The sequence below is a fragment of the Condylostylus longicornis genome, unplaced genomic scaffold (assembly GCF_029603195.1).
Source record: "Condylostylus longicornis isolate FDR11 unplaced genomic scaffold, ASM2960319v2 ptg000038l, whole genome shotgun sequence".
Classification (NCBI taxonomy): domain Eukaryota; kingdom Metazoa; phylum Arthropoda; class Insecta; order Diptera; family Dolichopodidae; genus Condylostylus; species Condylostylus longicornis.
Genome location: NW_026578007.1, coordinates 12,875,116 through 12,898,560, shown reverse-complemented (window position 1 = coordinate 12,898,560; position 23,445 = coordinate 12,875,116). Strand labels below are relative to the sequence as shown.

Below are 23,445 nucleotides of genomic sequence, written 5' to 3'. Positions count from 1 at the left end.
GCAACATACAAGGAATATGAAGTTTGAATCTTAAATATTTTAAACAAAAAAATGTATAAGCGCATGAATAATTCATTTTGTTAATCTCACCATTATTTTTTATTAAATTTGATTCTTACACATCGTAGCACTACTGATGAATTACATGTTGATGACTCTAAGAAGTTTTTTAAATTAAGTTTTTAAATTCATTTTTTAATAGCTTTCATATATATAGATGATGAGCAAGGAGAAAATTAAAGCTTTTGCAATTTTAAATATTTCTAGCAATTTAACAGCTGTGCCATTACCATTCAATAAGAAATTTTCTCCGTAAAGTTGTAAAAAATCTTCGCTGTGCAGTTGTCAAACTTTCCTTTGCTGTCAATACGATTCCAATTGGGTTTTTGATATTTCTTTTGTTCGGAATGATCTTGGGAAGAGAGAGAAAAGGTATAAAGGACTAAGGAAGGGACAAAATCAGTAAGTCAACGCACTGCCCTGCTGGGGTAATTGAAAGCTTTTTAAGTATCGAAAAAATTAAGTTATTTAATTTTATTTTAATATTTTCATTCAACATTTTTTTTTTAAATTAAATATCACTTATAATAGCGAAGATCAACTTCAAATTTATTTATACATATATAAGTCATATATGTATATGTATGTATACATTTTATTATATTTATATGCATATATTTTCACCTTATTTGCTATATTCTTTTGCAACTAGCGACGACAATAATAAAAATAAGAAGAAAAATATAAAAGAAATGAAAATAAGAAAAAAAAATAAAGGTAAGAAAAACAACACTATTTGAGAGTACTATACTCACACAATTCAGTTATACTCACTAGATTATATACTATATAGAATAACGTAAGTATATATAATAAATTTATAAATACATATATATAAAAATATATAGAGAAAAGAGTCGAATGGTTTCGTATATAATTTTATTAATATGAGATTTTAGTTTAAAATGTACCATTGAAGCGATCAATTCGGAGATTGTCTTTTATATAATAAACTGTATATAATTACATATATATAAAAATATATATACGAAGCGGAAAGCGGGAAATCTATATATAAAAAAGAAAATAAGAAAAAAAAAAACAAAAATAAAAGGTTTTATTTTATTTTTTAATTTCATAAAAAAAAATATTTTATTTTGTAATAATTACGATTTTTACTTTTTCTTTTATCTTAATAAAATCATTTTCATGCAAATATTATTGTGTATTCGGTTACCCTAATTATATTTAGTTTTCGTATTATTGAATTTAGTGTTCGTGTTATTGAATTTAATATTTTTTATCCTTAATTAATTTTCCTAAATTAAATTTTAATTAAATGTATAGAAAATCTGAAAAAATAATCTAATTAAATTTGCAAATAATTAAAATTATATACAAGTGTGGCAACACTATTATCAAGTGTGCGGTGCTCTTAGTGTTTAATTTTCTCAGTGTAAATTTTTTTAACAATTTCTTACTTAATATCATAAAAAATTTAAATTGCGATTTAAATTTTATTTTTAAGCAGCAATAATAAATAAAAATATTAAAGAAAAGGGTACAAAAATTTAAGCTTATTAAGTGAATAAAATTTTATTTTTTAAATATTAAAAAAATTTTTAATTTATAACACTCATACAAACGTATACACATTGTTTATTTATTCAAAAAATAAAAAAATCATATGCATGGTAAAAAAAAAAAAAATAGTGTTATTTTTACTTGTATAGGTGTTGTTTAAGAAAAAAAAATATAAAAAAAAAATAAGAAAATAAAAATTAGGATACAAAAAAAAAACTATGAATTTATCTGCTTTTGCGATGGTATAATTAATGACCACCATATAATATATATATATACATGCATACATACATATATATAAATATATACATATAATTATAATAAACTTAAATATAGAAGTAAAAGGTGAAATTTTCAGATTTAAAGAAAAAAAAAATTAAATAAAATTAAAAACATAACTATTATACACGTTATATATGTGTACATACTTGTGTACATATGTACGAGTATATGACTACATTGTGTACAATATTTTGTGTTAACATACACACATACGAATGATATTTGTGTTTAATATTAAAAGTGTTGTGCTTTCGTTTTGTTTTTTTTTATTGTTCATTTTTTACTTTTTTAAGAAATAAACACAAAAAAATTAAATAAATTTTATTATGTTTTTTTTTTTCTGTATTTCTTTTCTTAATAAATTTAAATATAATTTTGTTATTATTCCATTTATAATATACTATTTATATTTTAATTAAATATGTGCATGAACATGGAAATTTGAAAATTTGTTCAAAATTTGTTGGGTATCGGTAACAGTGAAAATTTAATCTAAGCATCGGAGCATCGAAAAACTTATGTATTCATATTTGCGAAAGATGTGAATTGTTTTTATTTCATGTATAAACAATATTTTTTCCTCGACCAAAAATTTAAGGTCTTATCATAAATGCAACATATCACGATATATATATGTACATACATATATATATATAGCAAAAAACTGCGCTATATTTATATTTACGAACAAATGTTAAAAATCAATTCTTAATTAGAAAAATTTTTAAAGTATCAAAAAAATATTTCAATTGTCATGATTAGCGCAGTTAAATCAGTTGAATTGTTTTTGTTTTTTTTATATATTTTTTTTTAAATGTCTGGTCCAAAAATTAATTGAGAGTATAAATTGGAGAAATTATAATTTTCATGAAATTTCTTACTGTATTTACAAAAACTTATTGAGATTTGAAAATAATAAATGATATGCAAAAGAAAACAAAAATGTTTGGTCCAGAACATTTTTTTTTCATAAACACAATACTGCAAATTCAAAATAGCCACAGTTTCAATAAAACTATCAAAAGTATATTGCATATATTAAGGCAAATTATAAAAGAATAAAAGATTATTGTTTGCTTGATTTTAATTTGAAAAAAAAGGAACTAATTTTGAAGAGTCTAGCTTTTGACATTATTAAAACTATTTCTATTATATTGCTTCTATTTTATTTTAAATAATAAAGGAGAGCATAATTAAAGTATTTACTCCTAATGGCACTGAATTTTCTAATTCATATACGTGATATTATTAATTTAGTATTTTTATTAAAGAAAAACACTTAATATATATAAGAAGAAAACAGAATTTTAATGATCTTTAATTACATTTTTGGTATATCAATAAAATCTGAAGAATTATCAACATAATTTGGATTATATAATTGAATTTATATGGTTGAGCCAATTTTTATTATTTTTTTGGAAATTTGATTTAAAATTTTACTCTTTAGGCATGATATTCCTAAAATTTTTTTGTAAATGTTTGAAGTTGAAATGAAAGTGGTGCATAAACGCAAATAGAAACACATCCCTTCAAAAATTAATAATACCAATAAAACACCTTATTTTTGCCAATTCCTTGACACCATTAGTATACCGTTAGAAGGGGAATTTCATAAGCTTTAAAAGTAAGTACACTAAATTGGCTTTGCCTATCTCATTTGCCCGAGCTAAAAGTAAGTAAAAAAGTTGGACGGTTGAAATCTCACTTACTTAAAGAGAAGAATTAAAAATATTCTACTTGGTGTACTTTGTTTGCCTGAACTTATTCTATTGTGCTATTTCGGGAATAACATCGAGTCTTGGACACTCTATATAACTATAAACCCTAAACTGGCACAATAAAGTGAATTTAAGAGTGGATAAAGTGAATATAGTTGTATGTCTACTAGAATACTAGAATTTAATCCCACATTCCCACAACGTTTTTTACATAACATGTTCTAAAATATATTGTGATAAAGCAATTAATTATACACATTAAAATGCAAAAATTATAATTTGTGCAAGAAAATTTTATATTTACATTTGAAAATGTTATACCATATCAAATTGCTGCATATCTGCATAATACACGAATAAATGTAGGAATTAATGTAGGAGTTTGAAATTTGAATTTTTGCTCTTTCTCTCTAAAATATCTTACAACAGTACAGTTGAGTTTAGTTGAACAGTAAGAAAACAACCAAAAAAATTTTAATACCATGTTTAATATCTTTCAAAACTCTTTCTTTTTCATTTGTTTGTAATTATTAAACAGAAAATAATAAAAAAAAAAATAAAATTATGGTTAAAAACGGTGGAAAAGAGTAAAAAAATTTCAGAGAAAAGAAAAGCTTTTTTTTTCTTCTCTCTCAAAAAAAAAAATTAAATTTTTCTTTTCATAATTTTTCTAAAACCCAAAGTAAAAAAAACCCACATAAAATTTTATGCGAATTTGTCTATTTTTTTTTCTCTTTTCTTTTTTTATCTTTATCTTACTATAAAGTAATATTATTTTTTATTGTACGTACATAGATCTATATATACGTAGATAGATCTATATATACGTAGATCTATGTTATGTATGTGCAATGTATATATTTTTGAACCGGTCATTTTATTGGGAGTTAAAAAACACTCATAGATTGTCTATTAGGTATGGTTTTCGTGTATATTAAAACTTGTATTTTATTAATATTTTTCTGTTTATTAGCGTAATAAAAACAAATTACGAGATAAAACCAAATAAAAATTGGTTTCGAATAAAAAAATTATTTTAGTCTGTATATTGAAATTTTTGGAATATAAGCCTAACAGAAGAACATATATTGAAACTGGGCACCGCGCATCTTGTGCCATTCTTTTCATTTCCGTCTCGAAAATTTCATTTCCATAGTTCAAGTTAAGAATGATATACATAAATCATTGGAAACTGCAAGAATGAAGAAACTGGTATAATCGTTTGTTATCGATTGCCTCAAAACCGACTTTGAATTTTTATAACTTTCATTGCAATGGGTAGGTGATATTGAAAGAATAGTTTTGGGGGAAACAATTTGTATCACTCTTGCTATAGATATAATTTGTAATCTGGAATTTTTGGATAAATTAATATGGAAAGTTATTAAGAAATTAATTTTGAAAAGTTAACACAATTTTATTTGCGAAACTATTCCAATTTTTAAAAAAATTCCCCGTCTGTCAAAGCTTGTATTTGACTGAATGTCAAATCTAGTATGCCTGTAATAGATTATGGGAAAGACTATCGGTGAAAACTATATGCAGTAATTTATTTCAAGACTATAGTGGATTTTCTCACTTTTTTCTTTATATAAAATTTTCACTTAAAATACAGAGGAATTTTTGTTAAAGAGTATTCGAAAAATTTTGAGATCTGCTTGATTTTCGATGTTATGGATAATACATTATAAATTAGCCAGTCATAAGAATATTGAATATAACTTTAATTCTAATTGTTAGTATTTCAATTCTGAATATTAGTAAAGTTGCTCTTATAGGAATTTGGTTTTATTGAATTCTCATTGAAATTTTCTCTTAATAAACTTGCTGTTTTTGTATTGGTTTTGTTTTCAATATCATGCTGCAATAATAGTTCATTAGATAGGCAACAGAAATTTCATACTTCCGAGTCCTGTAATTTTGGGCTTCATACTTTTTTCATATTTTTCCTTTATTTCAAATTAAATAACGAGGGCGTTTCGTTGTATCACTTTGGTGTTACGTAAGGCAAAAATTTAACAACTATCCCTTGTTTCCTACAATAAAAAACCAGAAAATAAAAATAAAAAGTGTATAGAAAAATTAGACAAAACTGTTATACGCTCAAAATTAGTTTTATAAAAAAATTAAAAAAAAAAGTATCGATCGGCAACTATTTAGAAATTTCTAAGTAGAAAATACAAAGAAAAGCAAAATACTAGAGGCGGTTATCAAATGAACGCAAAATATAGAAGTGATTAGGTCGCGCAGCAATTATATTTTATGCATAAAATGTAAGTTTGTATAAAAATATGTCGGAATTAATTATAATTTCTTTTTTATTTTTGTTTTTAATTTTTCTAGTTTAATATTATTACTGAATACATATGTGTGTATGTATATAAATAAGTATGTTTAACGTTATTTCGCAGACATGTATGTAGTGGAATATATATGCACTTGTTCAGGGCTTAGCAGTTGGTATTAATTTGGTGCGTATATAGCAATAAATATTATTCAGTGTTCGGCTAGCTTGTTCATAACAATTAAGTTCGGAGTACCCCAATTCTACCGCTGTATACGAGTGATTAATAGAACATGATCCTAAATCTTGCGAATTCAAAAGATTTTTAAAGAAAAATATTTTGTAGCTATATTGTAGGAACACCTACAAACCTTAATATGAATTTCCCAAGTAATTCTTCTTAGAATAATTTTAATAATAGTAGTACTAACGTAGATTGAATTTTAACCACTGATTTACCATTATTTCTGATCATTTCTGCATAATTATATGGTTGGTGTATATTGTGGTTTCTACAGGAACTGATCTTGAATTTTCTTTTTTTTTTTCATTCATGTATGGTTTAATTTATTATGGCTAAAAAAATTGTATTTAAATATTCTCATATTTCTCATATATCTAGAGATCTATTTTTAGAATTTATAACAAATTAAATGATATTATAAAAATCATTGATATTTTAATTTAAAACTTTGTTATTCTATTGTTTATTCATTATGAACATAACGGGTAATATAGTCGATCATTAATTAATTATCCCAATAATCTTTGGTTTCCTTCTTTCACATTTCTTTTCAAGTAAATTTAGTAAAAAAATATGCTTACTAGTTTTATTCTGTCCGTCTTCCATTAGTGCGTCCGCTTACAGAACTTCTACTTGAAATAAATAATCTATTTTTCAAGAACAAAATTTCAATTAACCTTGCCTTCTTTGGAAGTTATGACGTCTTGAAGGTTCTAAAATGGACTTTTTTCACAAACAAAACAACTACATTTTAAAGTATAAAAGGATTGTTACAAAATAGCAAAACCATTTGTTAGAAGGAGCATTTAAATTAACCATTATTTTGAACCCTTTTTAATTTTATAATATTTTAAATTGTAGTTACACATTTAGTTTATAATCTGCAGGAGTCTGAAGTTTTAGTTATTTCTAGGCGATAACATATAAATATCTTTAAAATTTTCTGCTAAATTTTCCAATTCTAAATTAACCATTGAAAATTTCAATTTCCCTATTCACGAAAATTTTTCGTCTAATCCGCCTCTCATTGTTTCCTTCCTAGCGGAGTGCAAGTATTATATTATTTTTTCAATTTTAAGTAAATTCACTTGTTTAAATGAAATGTTCGCAATCTTTATAAACAATTGGTTCGATTCGAATTTATTTTCTCTTTACTTTAATTTCTGATTAAAAATTCTGTTTTTAAATCATATTTATAAACCAGAAACCTTAATAAAATTGTTCCCTTTTCAATTAGGCTTTAAAAAGTAATATGAAACCAATTAATAATTAATATTATTAACAATGTCATCATGTTAAATGCATATGTAATAAATTAATTTTTTATATTTTAATTAAATTAACAATTACAAATCTAAGTATATTCGCCAATATATTGTTTATAAAATGAATAATCGAAAGGTAACCACGAAGACATATAAAATAATAATTAAGTACATATATATATATATATATATTATATATATATAATATGAATTGAATTTAGTACATAGAGGCGCCTTTTATTAACATACTTTAAACATTGAGGCGCCTTAAGGTTAAAAGTTCGATTACCTCTTTATTATTATGTTTATCAATGTTATATGTATATATTGAAATTACAAATATTTATGAATGAAATATTGTGGTAATTATCAATTTATTTGCATCATCTATATATATTTTTATCATCACAGTAATTGTTATATGATAATGAATAAACCAGAAAATTTTTTCCCAATGATTCGGTTTCGGTTAAAAAATAATTTATATTTTTTTAAATTGTTTTTGGTTTGTATATGATCTTCCAACAATGTGCAGAAATAGATGAAGCTACCTGCAGGCATTTAGTTACATATATGTATATACAATTGTGCAGTTTGTGTGTTCATGTTAATTATTATCAATTTCAATATTGCTATTTACTTTGAATTCGATTTATCAAACTTAAAAATTTAAAGTTTTTTTAGAACATTTTAAATTTATTCTCAAATTTTATTGCCCTAATGAAACTCTTAAAATATTTTATTTGAAAATTATTTGGATTTTTTTTAAAGTTAATTCGATAGTTATATATATGATATTATAAAAATGAAAATGATCCAGCAGATGGATGTAGTTCGCTCAAAAAAAAACTTTATTTCTCAGATTTAAAATGAGTAAAAATATATGAAACGGTATATACTCGTAATTAGTAGTTCCAAAGACGACGAAATTCGCTAAGTCGAAAAAATGCAAATTGAAAGATATATAAAAGTCTTCTGACAATTTACATACATATATAAGCCCATATGTTGAAAACATTTATGCCGTAATTTTATTTCACACCAAATTATTTTGTTATAAAATGTGTTCAATAACTTAGCGAAATATCTTATATACAGCACACCTTTTAAAATTACTATGTAAGTATTTAATTACTATGTAAGATACAAAGCTTTAACCGCATTGAACAATTTAAAAGAGCGGAATAACGCACCATTTGAAACTCTGCAAATACTTCAAATGTTCCATAAAGTATTTGTATCACATAAGTTTTAAGGAAATAGGATCAAGAATGTAAAGTCAATAAAGTTATTTTAAAGTAAATAAAAGTCCATTAAATTTAAAAACATTTTTTTTTATTTAAATCAAATAAAATTCTTATTGTTTTAAAACGAAATTAACTGATATCAACCCTGGAGTACCACAATAACTTTTTTCGCTAAAAAAAAATTGCAATTTTCTACTTACAATTCTGCTATTTTCATGATTTTTGACAGTTCAAAAATTAAACTCAAATACCAATTGTCAAAAAAATTCGATTATTTTTTTTCTTTTTGAGTTTTGTGAATTTGAAATTAATTCTTTATTACTTGTTCAACTCAAAATAAAAAGTATGCATAGTTAATTCTTTATAGTTTCATGAAATTGAAGTTCAAGATTTCAACCGGTTCTTTTGACTATATTCTGGTCGTTTTTTAATAAAAAAAGCAAATTATATTTTTTTAAATAATTTTTACTTTGTTTTTTTGTTTAATAAAAAAAATAATCTTCTAGTTATCATTTATTATTTATGCATTTTTTTATCGATTTTTTTTTTCTTGGTTTCTTTTTAATAATTGCAATTTTTTTTTTCCTATAAATTATTTGTGTTAGTACATATTTTACAGTTTCTTTAAACAAGACGCAAAAAATATAAGAAAAGCGGAGATAAAATTGTATGCATTTTTTAATGCACTTATTTGCATTATATAAACTTGATTTTTTTTTCTAACCGCACAACTAAAATAATTTTTTCTTTCCATCCAGGGTCGGTTGCAAAAATCTTATTGAAATTTAATAAAATTGATTAAGAATTTTATTAATGTCGGTTAAATAGGATTGAACATTGACATTTGAAGTAAGTTACCTGGTAGGGGAAAAATTACTTCAAAAATTAATATTTTGCTCTATTTTGAAAGGTGTGGATTTTTCGAAACTGTGTAAATAGACGGACAGACGAAATACAATTAATTGATTAATGAAACTTGTCAAAAATATTTATCAGATATACTAAGGGTTATTATCAATTCAAGTCGATTTGATCCTACCAATTTAATTCAAATCGATTCAAAAATTTCAATCGAAATGCAAATAAATGTTAAATTAAATGTCAGACTGCGATTAGATTTACATTCATGAACGAAGTTTGTAATTTATCAAACAAAAAACTTATTTATCTATATATTCATCAAATTTCTAAGATTATTTGTCGATTTATAACTACAAGCATATAACAGTTTGATTTAGTTTTTGAATTTATTATAAAATCAGATAATTTTAGAATTTAATTTACTAGCTTGAGTTCACAGCCGTATTAACAGATTTCTTTATACATAAATGGGGTACAAAAATTTTTTTATTGCAAACACATGTTATAAAAACCAATTTACCCAATAGTAATTGTTAAATGTTACTGTTTAGTGCGGACGAACTTGTTTAACAACATTTTAATTTGGAGTGCCTCAATACCAATTCAATCCGACTCTGGTATATTATTTTTTTATTAATAAATTTGTGTTTCTAATATTCAATTTTTTTTTTTTTATTTTTTGTTTTTTAAATTTATCTTAGAATTAATTTTTTTTTCATTGCTGTTTTTTTTTTGTTGAATTCTAATTACAAACACCCAGGTAAGTTAGAGAAGTTTTCGTTGTATGATTATATTACATTTTAAATATAGATTCTTATACTTTTATTAGTGTTTGTTTAAATATTGATACTCAGCTCATATTGATTGTAATATACTTAGATAATATGTATATATTGAAAATATACAAGAAAATACAGCAGATCTGCCGAACATTTGTTTTTCTAAAAATTAAGTAATATTAACACCATTGTCTCGAAATCTACTAAAAAAGACAAGAAATTCTGATTACTTTCTTTAGAATTCTTCAAGAATATGCAATGTTAGTCTTCCTCATTTGATTTTAAAATTAATTAATGAAATATGTATGTGTGTAAGCCATTTTGATTAATGTCAAACTTATGAGAGTGACCTAACAAAATTTTTTCATATTATCAAAAAGAGAGGCTGCACATTAATAGAAATGAAACTTAGCGTCCAATAACACTTTGCTATTCTTATGATGACTAAATACCATAAATCCTTTTTGGAAAAATTCAGGATAAACATGCTTTTGTTACCTACTCCTATAAGAAGATTCAGAACTGAATATTTCTGCTTAAAATTTTTTGTTCAATTTGCAATCAAGAAAATATTTCTAACACAAGATCACCCGAATTTGGTGTCAAAATCAACTGGTTATGCAGCCCCGATATAGCATATGTTATGTATACATTTCTATATAAATAAATGTAAATTTATTTGATTTGTAATTAAAGTTGAATTAAAGATTATTATTACAGCTTTTTATTTTTTAAAATCAAGCTTTGCAAAAAAAAAAAAAAAACAAATTATTGTTTTTGTTTTTTTGAAGGTTAACTAGTTTGTATAGGATAGAATTTGCCAAACGAAGGCAAATAAGATATCGAATGAAAAAGTGAAAAACGAGGGAAGAGATTATAAGCGGATCGAATTTATTGAAATTTCATACACCAATCATACTATAATTTTGATGAAAAAAAAATTAAATTTAATAAAAAAAAATTGAAATAGTAAGAAAAATATTTATTTTCGTTCATTTCTCTATTTAGTTTGTTCATTGTAAAACATTGTGGGGCTGAAAAGGTTTAACTTGATGAACATCTTACTCTTTTTTGTATAAAATTTTTTTATTCTAATAAAATATTGATGCAATTATCATTGATCACATATAATGTAAGCAAGTAAATAATTGTATCAATACAAATCGAATGCGTTAACTAAAATTCTTGCTATTAGTTTGCCTACGAATTATTACAACCTGTTTGATTACTTTAATAAATACAATCATACAGTTGTATAGTATACAAAAGGAGTTATTGACCATAATCAAACAAAATAAGGAATCAAACAATTATTGCAACATTAAAAATTGCATATCATCCGGAGTTGTATAAATCTACGTACGTAATATGCTTCATAATTAATGGCAAATAAGTCGAGTTCTAAGACTGATTGTGGATTATTTATGCTCTGTAGTTTTCATCATTATTTCGAATACAACAAATTTATTTATTAATTTTTTATTAATTTCTTATGTTTAATTTACTAAATTATCAAATCAAACTTTATACTGTGACATTAATTGTAGAAGTGATAAAAACGCCAAATAAAAACTTAAAACAAGAAGACTTCGTTCCATATGCAATAGCACCATAAGCATTAATTACTTATTTATATTAATTATAAATTGTATATATAAGTTCCGTCTTGTACTTCATACACGCATACATTAAATTCGATGTTATATACGAGTACGTTAATTGGGTTGACGATAATTCTTTTAAGAATGAATGACTATTTATAGGCAAAAATTTTTTATATATTTTCTACTCTTAAATAGAATTTTGCATATAACGCGCATAAATACACACGTACACATATTAATATATAATATCTATATTATGATCTACATACACACACAATGTATGGATATATTTTTTTTAGTCAACGTCATCATATCGTTCGATTCTTTTTAGAAAAAAAAAAAACGGAATGAAAATAATATGATATGCGAATTTGTTATGTAAAATATTGTTATATCTAATAATATTTAGTATTATTTTGTACAGCTTTATATATGTATATATTTATATATCTTATACAAGGTATCCTAGATAGGAAACAATTTGCCGAAGCAGTTCGGAAAGAGGACGTTAAAACAACAGGTTTTTTTTTATTATTAGAGCTCAAAGCCCGTGTTTATGAAGTGCGTCCAAGTTTTACTTTTTTCCTTATATCCCGGGAGCGCTACGTATTGAATTTGGCTTAAGTGCAGCTGAATAATGTTAACCTTTTTTAGTTGTTGATGAAAAATTTAATTATTTATGTTTAAAGTAAAAATTTTTAAAAAACTTTATCAGCAATTTTCCTTTAACCCTTAAATTACCTCATACATTCACGTAACTGGCCTATTTTTTACGTGAATTGGCGTCGAGTTCCAAACAAAAATTTTAGGGATAGCATGTCTATGATAGGCAAACCTGATCCAAATCACTGAAAAAGTAGCAACAACAGAACATTTTTTGTATACACAAAAGAGCGATACCTCAGTGATACATTCATGTCTTGGCCACCGTGTATAATATATATACAAATGTATGTATGTAATCAGTTATAATTTATTTGATGTTCATTGATCTATTGAATAAAAAAAAAACAGAAAAGAGAGAAAAAGACACACAAAATTTAAATTATTTTTTATTCGATGTCCAGTTTTTTTTCTATATGCAAACCAGTTCGCCGTTTCTTGGATTGTTTCCTTTCTTTTTTTTTTTTATAATAAATAAAATATTATTTTTGTTTCTAGTACTGTTCGCCACTCTTTTTTAGACCTTATAAGAATAATAAAAAAGTTAAAAGCAAAATAAAAAATGCAAATTGTTAATGATGGAATTGCTGATTTTTAGATGTTCCTCACCTTTATTAATATATATACATGCATATATACATATACATATTCTAGCACATGTATTTGTATAAGATTAAAATATATAATTTGTATTTATATTTTTTTTTGTATAGTTGTATATCATTGGGTATTTAAGTGCAAATTAATCTTTATATACTTTATAAGCATACAAGTAAGACGTTAACTTCATATTTTCGATTAAATCGAGTATAAGTACAGTACAACTTAAATATATGGAATTTTGCGATTTTTACTGGTTATTTTTTATTCTTAAACCTATTCAATTAAATTTATTTCATAATATTTTTTAGTTTAGACAAATATAAATTAAAAAATTGAGTTAACTGTCAATTAAACAGCCATATTACGCTTAATTTTGAAATTTATGACTTATGATCATTGTAAGTTCCTTTTACGAGACCGTATTTAATATATACGAGACCGTATATATTATTTAAATATACGAGACCGTATAATTCAGTTATTTTAATGAAAAATAGTAAGTTTGGTCTTGTGAGCTTCTTATTTTGAAAAATCATCATAAACAGTTTCAAATTTGAACAATGTTGCAAATTGTCACAATTCCTTTTGACAAAAAATGAATTTTGACAATTTGCAACATTTAAAATATGTTCGTGTAATTTATATTTGTAGACTATGAAAAATTAGAGATTTTCAAGATATTTTTTTAGGCATTTAATATTCGATTAAGCTCATATTATTTTTTAGATACTTTTTAAAATTTGCGCCTCATATAATTTTTATTCTATAAATAAAAAATATAGATTTAAAAAAAATAATTTCACACATACATAAACATATGTATGAATTTTCAAATACATATTTAAAATTTAATTCAAATACGAATTTTATATAACTTATATATTTTAAATTAGCATATTTATAAGAAAAAAAAGTTTAAATAAATTAAATCTTGAAAATCACACACCCTTCTTTCTTATAATTCAAAAATATTTACAATTTAGAAATGAAAATTTTTATATGTGTATGTACATATGTAGATTTAATTGTTTTTTAAAGCATATACATAAATATATATGTATGTAATTTAGGTAAAAGTGTTATTTAAAATGCAGTTAAGTGTTATTTAAAAGTTTCAGTTTAATTTGTATTAACAATAAATCAATTAATTTTTTTACTGGCTATAAACACAATGTAAATATAAGAGCTAAACAATGCGGTATAACAGTTCTAAATTCACTTTTATTTCAATATAATATTCAGTATGAGGGCACGTGGAAAAATTAGCAACAAAAACTTTAATTCGTTATTTATATAATGAATTAAAGCTTGGTTCGAGAAACTCTGTATGTTCGTCAGATATTGTCTTTAATTTTCAGAGTTGAAAGCATTAAAGTATTTAGCATATTAATTGATTAGCTTAAAAATGTGTCATAAAACAAATATGGCCCAAATATACTTAATTAGTATTGCATGCAACATGGTTATTTTTCAAACAAAATCAAACCTCTTTTATACATTTTTTCTTACTTTAAATTTATACTAATTAAAACAATAAAATTAATTGACCTAAATACCAGTTTAAATATTTAATATGTTTTCAGCTCCTTTAGCAAGATTTTAACTCTAAATAAATTTATTTTTAAGTGTATATGAACATATAATCATTAACCACATTGTATACATATGTATTTCTAAGTAATCAATATATCGTTATTTTGCTCTATATATAACAGTACTGATCATTAAAATATTAGTATATATAACAAAATTTATACGAGTGTTATAACCATGTTAATTGCATTCAGTTTCAAGAACGATTTAAGATTATGTCTTTAATATTGAAACGGTAAACTTACATATTATGCATAATTTTAAAACACAGTCATATACATACATCCGCACATTAAATTTTTTGTATATATATGTATATGGAGTAATTTTTAATATTTAATCTAATACATATTATTTAATATTGTGTCATGAATAATTTCTATGAAATTTTCGATATAATGGAGTTCATTAATTTACAAGAAAAAAAAAATAAATTGAAGGAAATTTTTATAATTTATAATTTAAAGTATGGAAATTAAAGTATGGAAAAATTTTATGTGGTTCAAATAGTGTGAGTGTAGACAAACATGTTTTACATGAATAAATTAAATTTATATTGAATGTGGTTTTTCAAAAAAATTAAAAGTGACCACATTCAAAGTCTTTCCAATAAATAAGAGTCTTAGCTCAAACGGGTAATAGGTATACTACGGGGAATTTTTAAGCGCATATAGTGATTTATTTTTCACTAAGGAATATTGACTTCTATAGGATAATAAATTGAAAAATTGAAACAAATTTTATTAAAAAATATTATATAAAAATACAATTTGTTAGCATTTGAATTTTAGGTTTATTCCAAAAAACAGTAACGGAATATTTGACTTTTTTGTTGATAAAATTAAATTTGAGATCTAATTTTATATACATTTCTATGAAAAATGCAAAAAATTTTGGGAGTGAGTCTCAAAGTTTTTATGAGTCTCATATAGCACGTTCACCATACGAGAATTGGTGAATTTTAAAAATTAATTTTTTCTCAAAGTTTTTAAGACGTCCAAAAATTCAAAATTTATATTCTATTTAAATTTATATATAGAAACTCCATAACTCGTACTTTATATTCTAAAAAATTTGGAAGAGCTACAAAAATTTCAAGAAAACAGTTGTTACAAAATTTTATATTCCGATTTTTGTATCAGGCTTGTTTTTACACTCATAAATATATTGTTTCATTTAATGTTTCAGTTCTGTAGCTTCATATTCTGTAATTTGGATAAAACTAATGTAATGCCAAAATCTTTCAGATCTGATCTCAGGAACCATGCAGACCATGCAGTAAATTGAGTTAAAGCTTAAATTTTTCGAATTAGCATAGGATCACTCAGCTTATTTCAAAATCTTCTAATTTAAAAATAGTGTATTTTACTCCTTTTTAGTTAAATATTTTATTTCAAATCAAAGATATTACCTTAATTGATGTCTTGCTGAAATTTTTAAAACCGTTTTTCATGGAAAAATATTAATTTCTTTATTATAGGGTATATGGTCACTTTATATACTTAAATTTAAAAAATTACCATAATTATGATAACAAACAGATATTTTGCAGAATATTTGTGTATTAATCAAAATTATAAATTGTTTTTTCATAAACACTAATGTTATCCTAGTTAAAAATGATTGCAATATTTTAAAATTGCTAAGATCATGTGTCAAGATCAAATTGTGAATTGAACAAAAATAATCTTGTCATATCGCAAAGGTGTATTTGTATACATAAGTGCATATTTATTTAATATTTTTCTGATTTCATGTTTTTATTTTAAAATATATGTAGATAAAAAATTAATTTATCATTAAGAATATTTTAAAAATTGATATGGAAATGTCACTTTACCATTACAAATGTAGGATTGTACCAAAGTGTCACTGTTTGGTGTTATTCTCAAGTATCAAATACGATTGCATTTTAGATTAGCCCTTAAAATAATACAAATTTCTATATGTATTTAAAATTCATTTTAAATAAAATAAAATTATACATAATATTGATGGAATTGTTATATTTCATATAACGAATAGTAGAAATTATAAAATATAAATTTATGTTATGTAGTTCAATTTGAATGATTTTGGAGAAAAAAATTTTGACAGTAATACAATTACAACATGTTTGATAACTCAGATTCATGAATTTAACAATTATTCACAATAATATTTTTATTAAAAACAAAAATAAGAAATTTTCCAGTTGTCATAATTAGTAGTATCTCCCATCAAGTATAGAAAATAAATTTTCTTCAAATTTGGAATATGTAGTCGTAATTCTAATTTACTGATAATAGTGTTTTTGTCTCAGAATACCTGAAAAAAATAAGAAAATATAATAACAAGAATGTTGAGAAAAAAGAAAACAAATTCAGTTTTGTACGTAATTACCCTCTGTGCAATTGTACATTTAACCTTTAAACATTGTTATTTTCAATATCAATTCACCTCTCAAATTACGTTTCCATTTGCCAATTTGAAGTAATCGAGAAAAAAACTATATGCTGAACGGGGACAGAAGAATCATTTGGGCTAAAAATAACAGAAAGAATTTCAAAGATCAATTATCCCAATGAATTGACAGAAAATTCATTGCAAATAAAAGAAAAATTGAAACATTCAATTTAAGTTGCCAAATTTGAATAAAAAAAACTCAATTGAATAATTTCAACATTTTGTTTTTAATTTAACAGTCATTTATGTATTTTATTTTTCTTATTTATTAATTCCATTTTGTGATTTTCAAATAATTTATTGAGATTATAAATTAGTAAAACACGCTTTTTCTTTGTTTATTATACTTTTTTAATTTTAGCTTTTTTTTTTTTATTTTTGTCAAAATCTTTAATTTCATTTGACATTATAAAAAAATAAAAATTTATAAATACAAAAATTCATTCTAATTTCTTTATACAATTTAATTTATTCTTTTATTCATTTTAGATTTTTAAAAATTTTCTAAATGGTCTTTTGAAGCAATTCTTTAATATCAAAAAAAAAAAAATAATTGAGGCGTAAAAAACCAGAATTTAATTTGAAAAAAAAATCAAAGCAAAGGAGTAGCAATGGAATCATTAGAATCTCCAGGAAAATTTAATATTGATGTGAAAAAATTTTACAAAATCATGCGAACAAAAGACATTTTAATTTTTATTTTATTGGAATCACTATTATTATTGAGCTCAGTGAATGGACATCGGGAACATAAGGTATTTATTATTGTTAATTAACGCTTATTGAGTAAAATTTTCAATAATATTGTTTAAGACTTGAATACCACAGCCAGCGATTGGTTAATCAAAAATTTAAACCGAGAAAATTATTCTGGGGATAGACTCAGTGCGTTAAATTTATTTTTTAATTTCCTCCAAGAATTATAGTAATAAAAAATTGATTGGCTACTAATTTGACAAGTGTGGTATTTTAAATCTAGTATACTATTATATTTTAATTGTGGAAAAATTGAAAATCTCCTTGTAATGTTGACAACATTGAAAAAATTTTAAAAATTTCATATTTCTAGAAATTTTGCTTAATAGATTTTCTTTCTAATATAAACCAAGAAATTATTTAATTTATATTTACAATTTTCATTTTTCATATATAGGTTCACAATATTACTTTGTACCCAGATAAACATTCATGGTGTAATGTTTTGCCAATAAAACAAGTAATTAGCCATCCTGGATGTAAATCAGTTGAAATTGATAATAATGTTTGTGTTGGTGCATGTTTCAGCTACTCAATACCACATACAGAACCAAGTGATCCTGGAGAAGTAAATATAATAATTTTTTTTTCAATTCAATTTTAGTAATTTTGAATATACTTTGCTTTATATTATTTTATTTTTAGGTTATAGTTCCATATTGTGATAGCTGTCAACCATCAGAAAAGAAATTAATTCATGTAAGTTTAATAATTCTGAAATAAAAATTATAATATAGGTAATTAATTTTCTTCAAATAAATTTCTTATTGCTAGTTTTTATTTCAAAACAGATGAAGAGATAAGATATATGCATCTTGTTAGCTATATTTAAAAAGCTTTGAATTAGACTGCTTTATATGCTAAAAATTTCTATTAAAATTTTATTCATTTAATATTGCATATATTTAGGCGAACACATTTGAAATTTTCTTTGGAATTTTGTTCGTTCGTCAAAATTAACTTCTTTTTTTAAATTCTTTTTTTTTTTAGATTAATTTGGAATGTGACGCTAATAATGAATCTGATAAAAAATCGCAACAATTAAAAGTTGTTCAATATATAACAAATTGTACATGTACATCATGTGAAAAAGATAAATATTTAGAACAAATATTACTTGGAAATTCAGCCAAAGAAATAAAAGAATTACAAAATGATGCACCAGATTTATTAGATGCTTTACAAAATCGTGATGAAATTAATCCAAAATTCTTTAATTTAGATCCAGAACGTTCAAAATTATTAAAGAATTTAATGAATAGTCAAATTATGACATTATTAAAAAATATACAATCAGAAAATTCACAAAAGGATAAAGAACAATTAACTGAAGCATTGAAAATAATTAATGAACAATCTAAAGAGAAAGTCAGTGATTCAACAATTGCTGCATTAGTAAACAGTTTCTATAGAGAAAATATAGAATTAGATTTACCAAAGCTATTGGAAACATTACAAGCATTAGATAATTCAAAATATTTTGAAAAATTACGTAAAAATAATAATCATCATGAAGGTAGCGGCTCTGAACATAATTATAATAATAATGATGATGATGAAAATAATGATGATATTTCATTTAATGATGGTTCACATGTTGGTATGGGTCATTTGAAAGGATCACATATTGGTATGGGTTTTACACATCATTATACACATCATCATCAACATCAAAATCATCATTCTAAGAAACCATCACATCATGAATATGATACAGATAATTCATCATCGAATGAAGATTATGATGATAGAAGTGATGAACATAATGAACAACATCATCATAATGATGTTGAAGTTGAAAATATACCGAATAAATTAGATTTAAATGAGAATTCTTTATTACATAAATTACATCATAAAATACATACACATCATATGCATCATAAACATCATCATGGTAATACTGGTACAATACATCATGTTGGTGGTGATAATACATCTGGCAGTATTGGTAGCTCAACAGATTCAAGTGCTGCAAATGAAATTGAAAAACCATCATCAATTTCTTCTTCTTCGTCGTCTTCTTCTTCAGTGAATAATGGTGGTTCGAATAAGGATGAAACAATTCATCAAATTCATTCAAAACATCATCATCATATGCATCATCAACATGGTCATCATCATTTAGGTGAACATCTTGGTCATGGTCATTTAACACATGGTCCACATGGATCTTTAGTTATTGAACCAGATCATATTGATCATGATGATGTTGAAATACAACATTCAAATGGACATGAAAGAATAAATGTTAATCCAAATGATTTAAAACCAAATAATGCTGGAACATTATTAAGTTATTCAAGTCATCCTACATCTTCAAATAATTCTTAAAGAATATTTAGAAAATTTTTTTTCTATTTTCTGGAAATTTTTTTTTTATGTATCAATGTATAAAAGATAGAAGGTGAATAGATGTAAATGCTATTTGTATATAAAAAGAAATATTTTTTAAGACCCTAAGACGAAGGAAAATTTTTTGTCAATTAATAAATTTGGGTCAAAAAAATTTAATTATTTTGTTACCTACACCTAATTTAAAAAACCCCATCTGAAAAATTAATTAATTTTTTAAAGCTCTTTGAAAACTAATTCCATTAGTTACTTTGAGAGAACTAAAGGGAAATTTTCAAATACAACTTTACTTTATTATAATCAACATTTCAATTCAAATATCTAAATCCAGCCTTAATGTTAGTAAAATAATTGGACGCTACAACTAGAGTACGAAAATTAAGAGAAATGTTGAAATGAATTCTTTTTTTTTTCTACCCCCCAATAAAATTTGTGTACTATTAAAAATATTAATTTTAATTATTTGAATTTTTGTTGTAATTTTTAATTATTGTTTTTTTTTTTTAATTTTTTTCATATAAATTTTTTTAATTTTATTTTTAGTTATGTTTTTTTTTTATTATTTTATATGTAAACTTTTAATTTAAAAATGAATTTTTTTGAATTTAATTATTGTAATAAAATGCTTAATGTTACATAAATGTACATATACGTATATATATATATATATATATATATATATACAACAAAATTATGTGTAATTAATAAAAATTAAATAATAAATAAATAAAAAACGAAAACCACCATTGATGAATTATATAAAAATTTTTATTACTTTGATTTCTAATAAAAATTATGCCTTTTAGTGTTTTAGGTCATTGAGGATAGTATAAAGAAGCCAGTGTAAACCTGTTGTCTTACTTTAAAATTTCCTTTTTAAAAATGTTCATAATATTCAATTATTGTGATCAAACTTGTTTTATTCGAACATCTTGTAACTTGAACTTCTTAATCGAATTTGTTTTATTAGTCATAAATTCTGCTTGTTTCTAAACAGAGTGTACTCAGAATCATCCAAAACCAAAAATGTTTAGTTTTCACTTTGTAAGGGTTTATAATATATGTATGCATGTAAATTCAATAAATAAATATGTATATTTTTAATAAGTGAGTTCTTTTATTCTAGAACCAAATTTACAGAAAATTTGATAATCTAGTACTACTACATGGACATGTCAAAAATATTTGGTGTAAATTCACAATTTTAATTTTATGCCACTGGAAACAAAAGATCGAGGCAGATTTAAAAGTTTCGGAAAATTTTTAACAATTATAAGAGTAGTTTTTGTATTTCAATTACTGCAAAAAATTTAAAGTAACTACTTGTAGAAAATACAATATAATGAATTTTGAAGAAAATTTTTGCAATGATTGACGCGCTGTCGCAGTCATAGGGGTACTGTTGTTTTTTCGCTTTCAAAGCTATTCAAGTTCAAAATTATTGAAATGCATTTTCAAAAATTCTATAATTTTTACTAAATATACTAATATTTTATTTAAATTATTTAGATTTATTAACAAAACTATAAATTGTAAGGATTTCGGGTTTAAATTTAGTTCAAGACTTAAAAATATATTAAATGACTCAAAATTCTATTTGAAAAATAATGGGTCTTATATAATGAACAATACCGATGGCCGATCATCAACAATTTTCGACTCCAACATACTTAAATGCATGAGTTATACACTTTAGTACATTTTATATTTAATTTCAAAAGAAAAATAAAATCACAGATATAATTAATTACTGAAGTATTTAAGTAGTACAAATTTTCTTGCAGTTGTATTTTAAATTGAATTTAAAACAAGTTTTGCTGGAATACTTTATAATTATTGTGTAAAATTCTCTACAAGCACATATAAACAAAATGCACCTTATTTCTTATGTCACCATTACCAATGTTTACACGACAACTTTTGCATTAATGCTTGACACATAATTCATTTCTCTTGCCAAGTCGTTGTGTAAACATTACCATATTTACCACTAAACAACAAACTTATAAAATATTTACCACTTTTTATACAAAAATTAAATACATAATATAAATTAATCGATTATTACACTTTTGTTTCATATCGTCACAAAATTAAAGTAAATAAAAAAATATTTTTGAATACTAATTTTTTTTTTAACATAAAATTATGAAATACAAGTAAGTAATAAATTGAAATTTTTTCACGTATAATATTATTGGAACAAAAACTTGCAAACAAAATAAATTCTTAATATTCAAATCACATTAAAGATAAGATTTATTAAAACCTACACACACTTAATAATATTTTTTAAATTAATAATCGCCTTTTTCAAAATTTCATTCCATTAAGCCGAATACACAATAATGTAGTTTTTTCTGTTCTGTACTGCACGTCTATAATTAATTTATTATAAATTTTATTGTCAAAATTTTAAAAATATATATATTTATATGTATTGGTAAGTATACCCACATAAATTCAATTATAATTGTAAACCAATATAAAGTTTAAATACAGATATAAATTATATTATATATATGCTAGGCATATTTATACTGTACAATAATATTTTTACGAAAGCTATCAAACTAGAAATAATTATAATAGTTTTTTATAATCTTAAATTAAGTGATTATTTTATAATATTTAAAGAAAGGCTATCATACATACATATTATATATGTATTGAATAACATTATATATATTATATGTAACATATAAGTAAGTACACATTAATATATTGAATAATTGCTTACATGCTAATTTAGTTTAAATATTTTTTTTTGATTTATTATGTGATAGCTATTATTATACTATTATTATATTATTTAAATAATATTGTTAATATTCAAAGTAAATACTTGTATGCCAATTATAACAATTCCATTATTTATGTACAATTATAACAATTCGACATACATATATGTATACTATTAAATTTGATTAAAATAATATAGAAATTATAATTAGATAAAATTTTAAAAAACTATATAACAATCCACACTACATCTTTATAGTAGTTGGGTATAAGTGGAACACTGTTTTGTATGAAAATTCTTTTAAAGCCACCTACTAAAATAAATATGTGTAACTGTTCCTTCATATAAGCTAGTGTAATTGAGAGTGTTATACACCATGAACGCTATTGTTTGAATTACAATATTCGAATACAATA

General features: G+C 23.3%; 1 protein-coding gene across 2 annotated transcripts; it reads left to right on the top strand.

The window, feature by feature from the left end:
- The first annotated feature begins 978 nt into the window (after nt 1-978).
- On the top strand, nt 979-20,947 carry LOC129609003 (probable serine/threonine-protein kinase fhkB). 2 transcript variants are annotated; one of them, XM_055520831.1, is made up of 5 exons: nt 979-1,114; nt 17,665-17,930; nt 18,329-18,499; nt 18,577-18,630; nt 18,922-20,947. In XM_055520831.1, exons 2-5 carry the CDS (start codon nt 17,787-17,789, stop codon nt 20,263-20,265), a joined length of 1,713 nt encoding a protein of 570 aa, XP_055376806.1. In that variant the 5' UTR covers nt 979-1,114; nt 17,665-17,786; the 3' UTR covers nt 20,266-20,947. The 2 variants fall into 2 exon arrangements, with proteins under 2 accessions (XP_055376806.1, XP_055376807.1); XM_055520832.1 differs by lacking the exon at nt 979-1,114 and adding an exon at nt 5,681-5,860.
- The last annotated feature ends 2,498 nt before the right edge of the window (nt 20,948-23,445 follow it).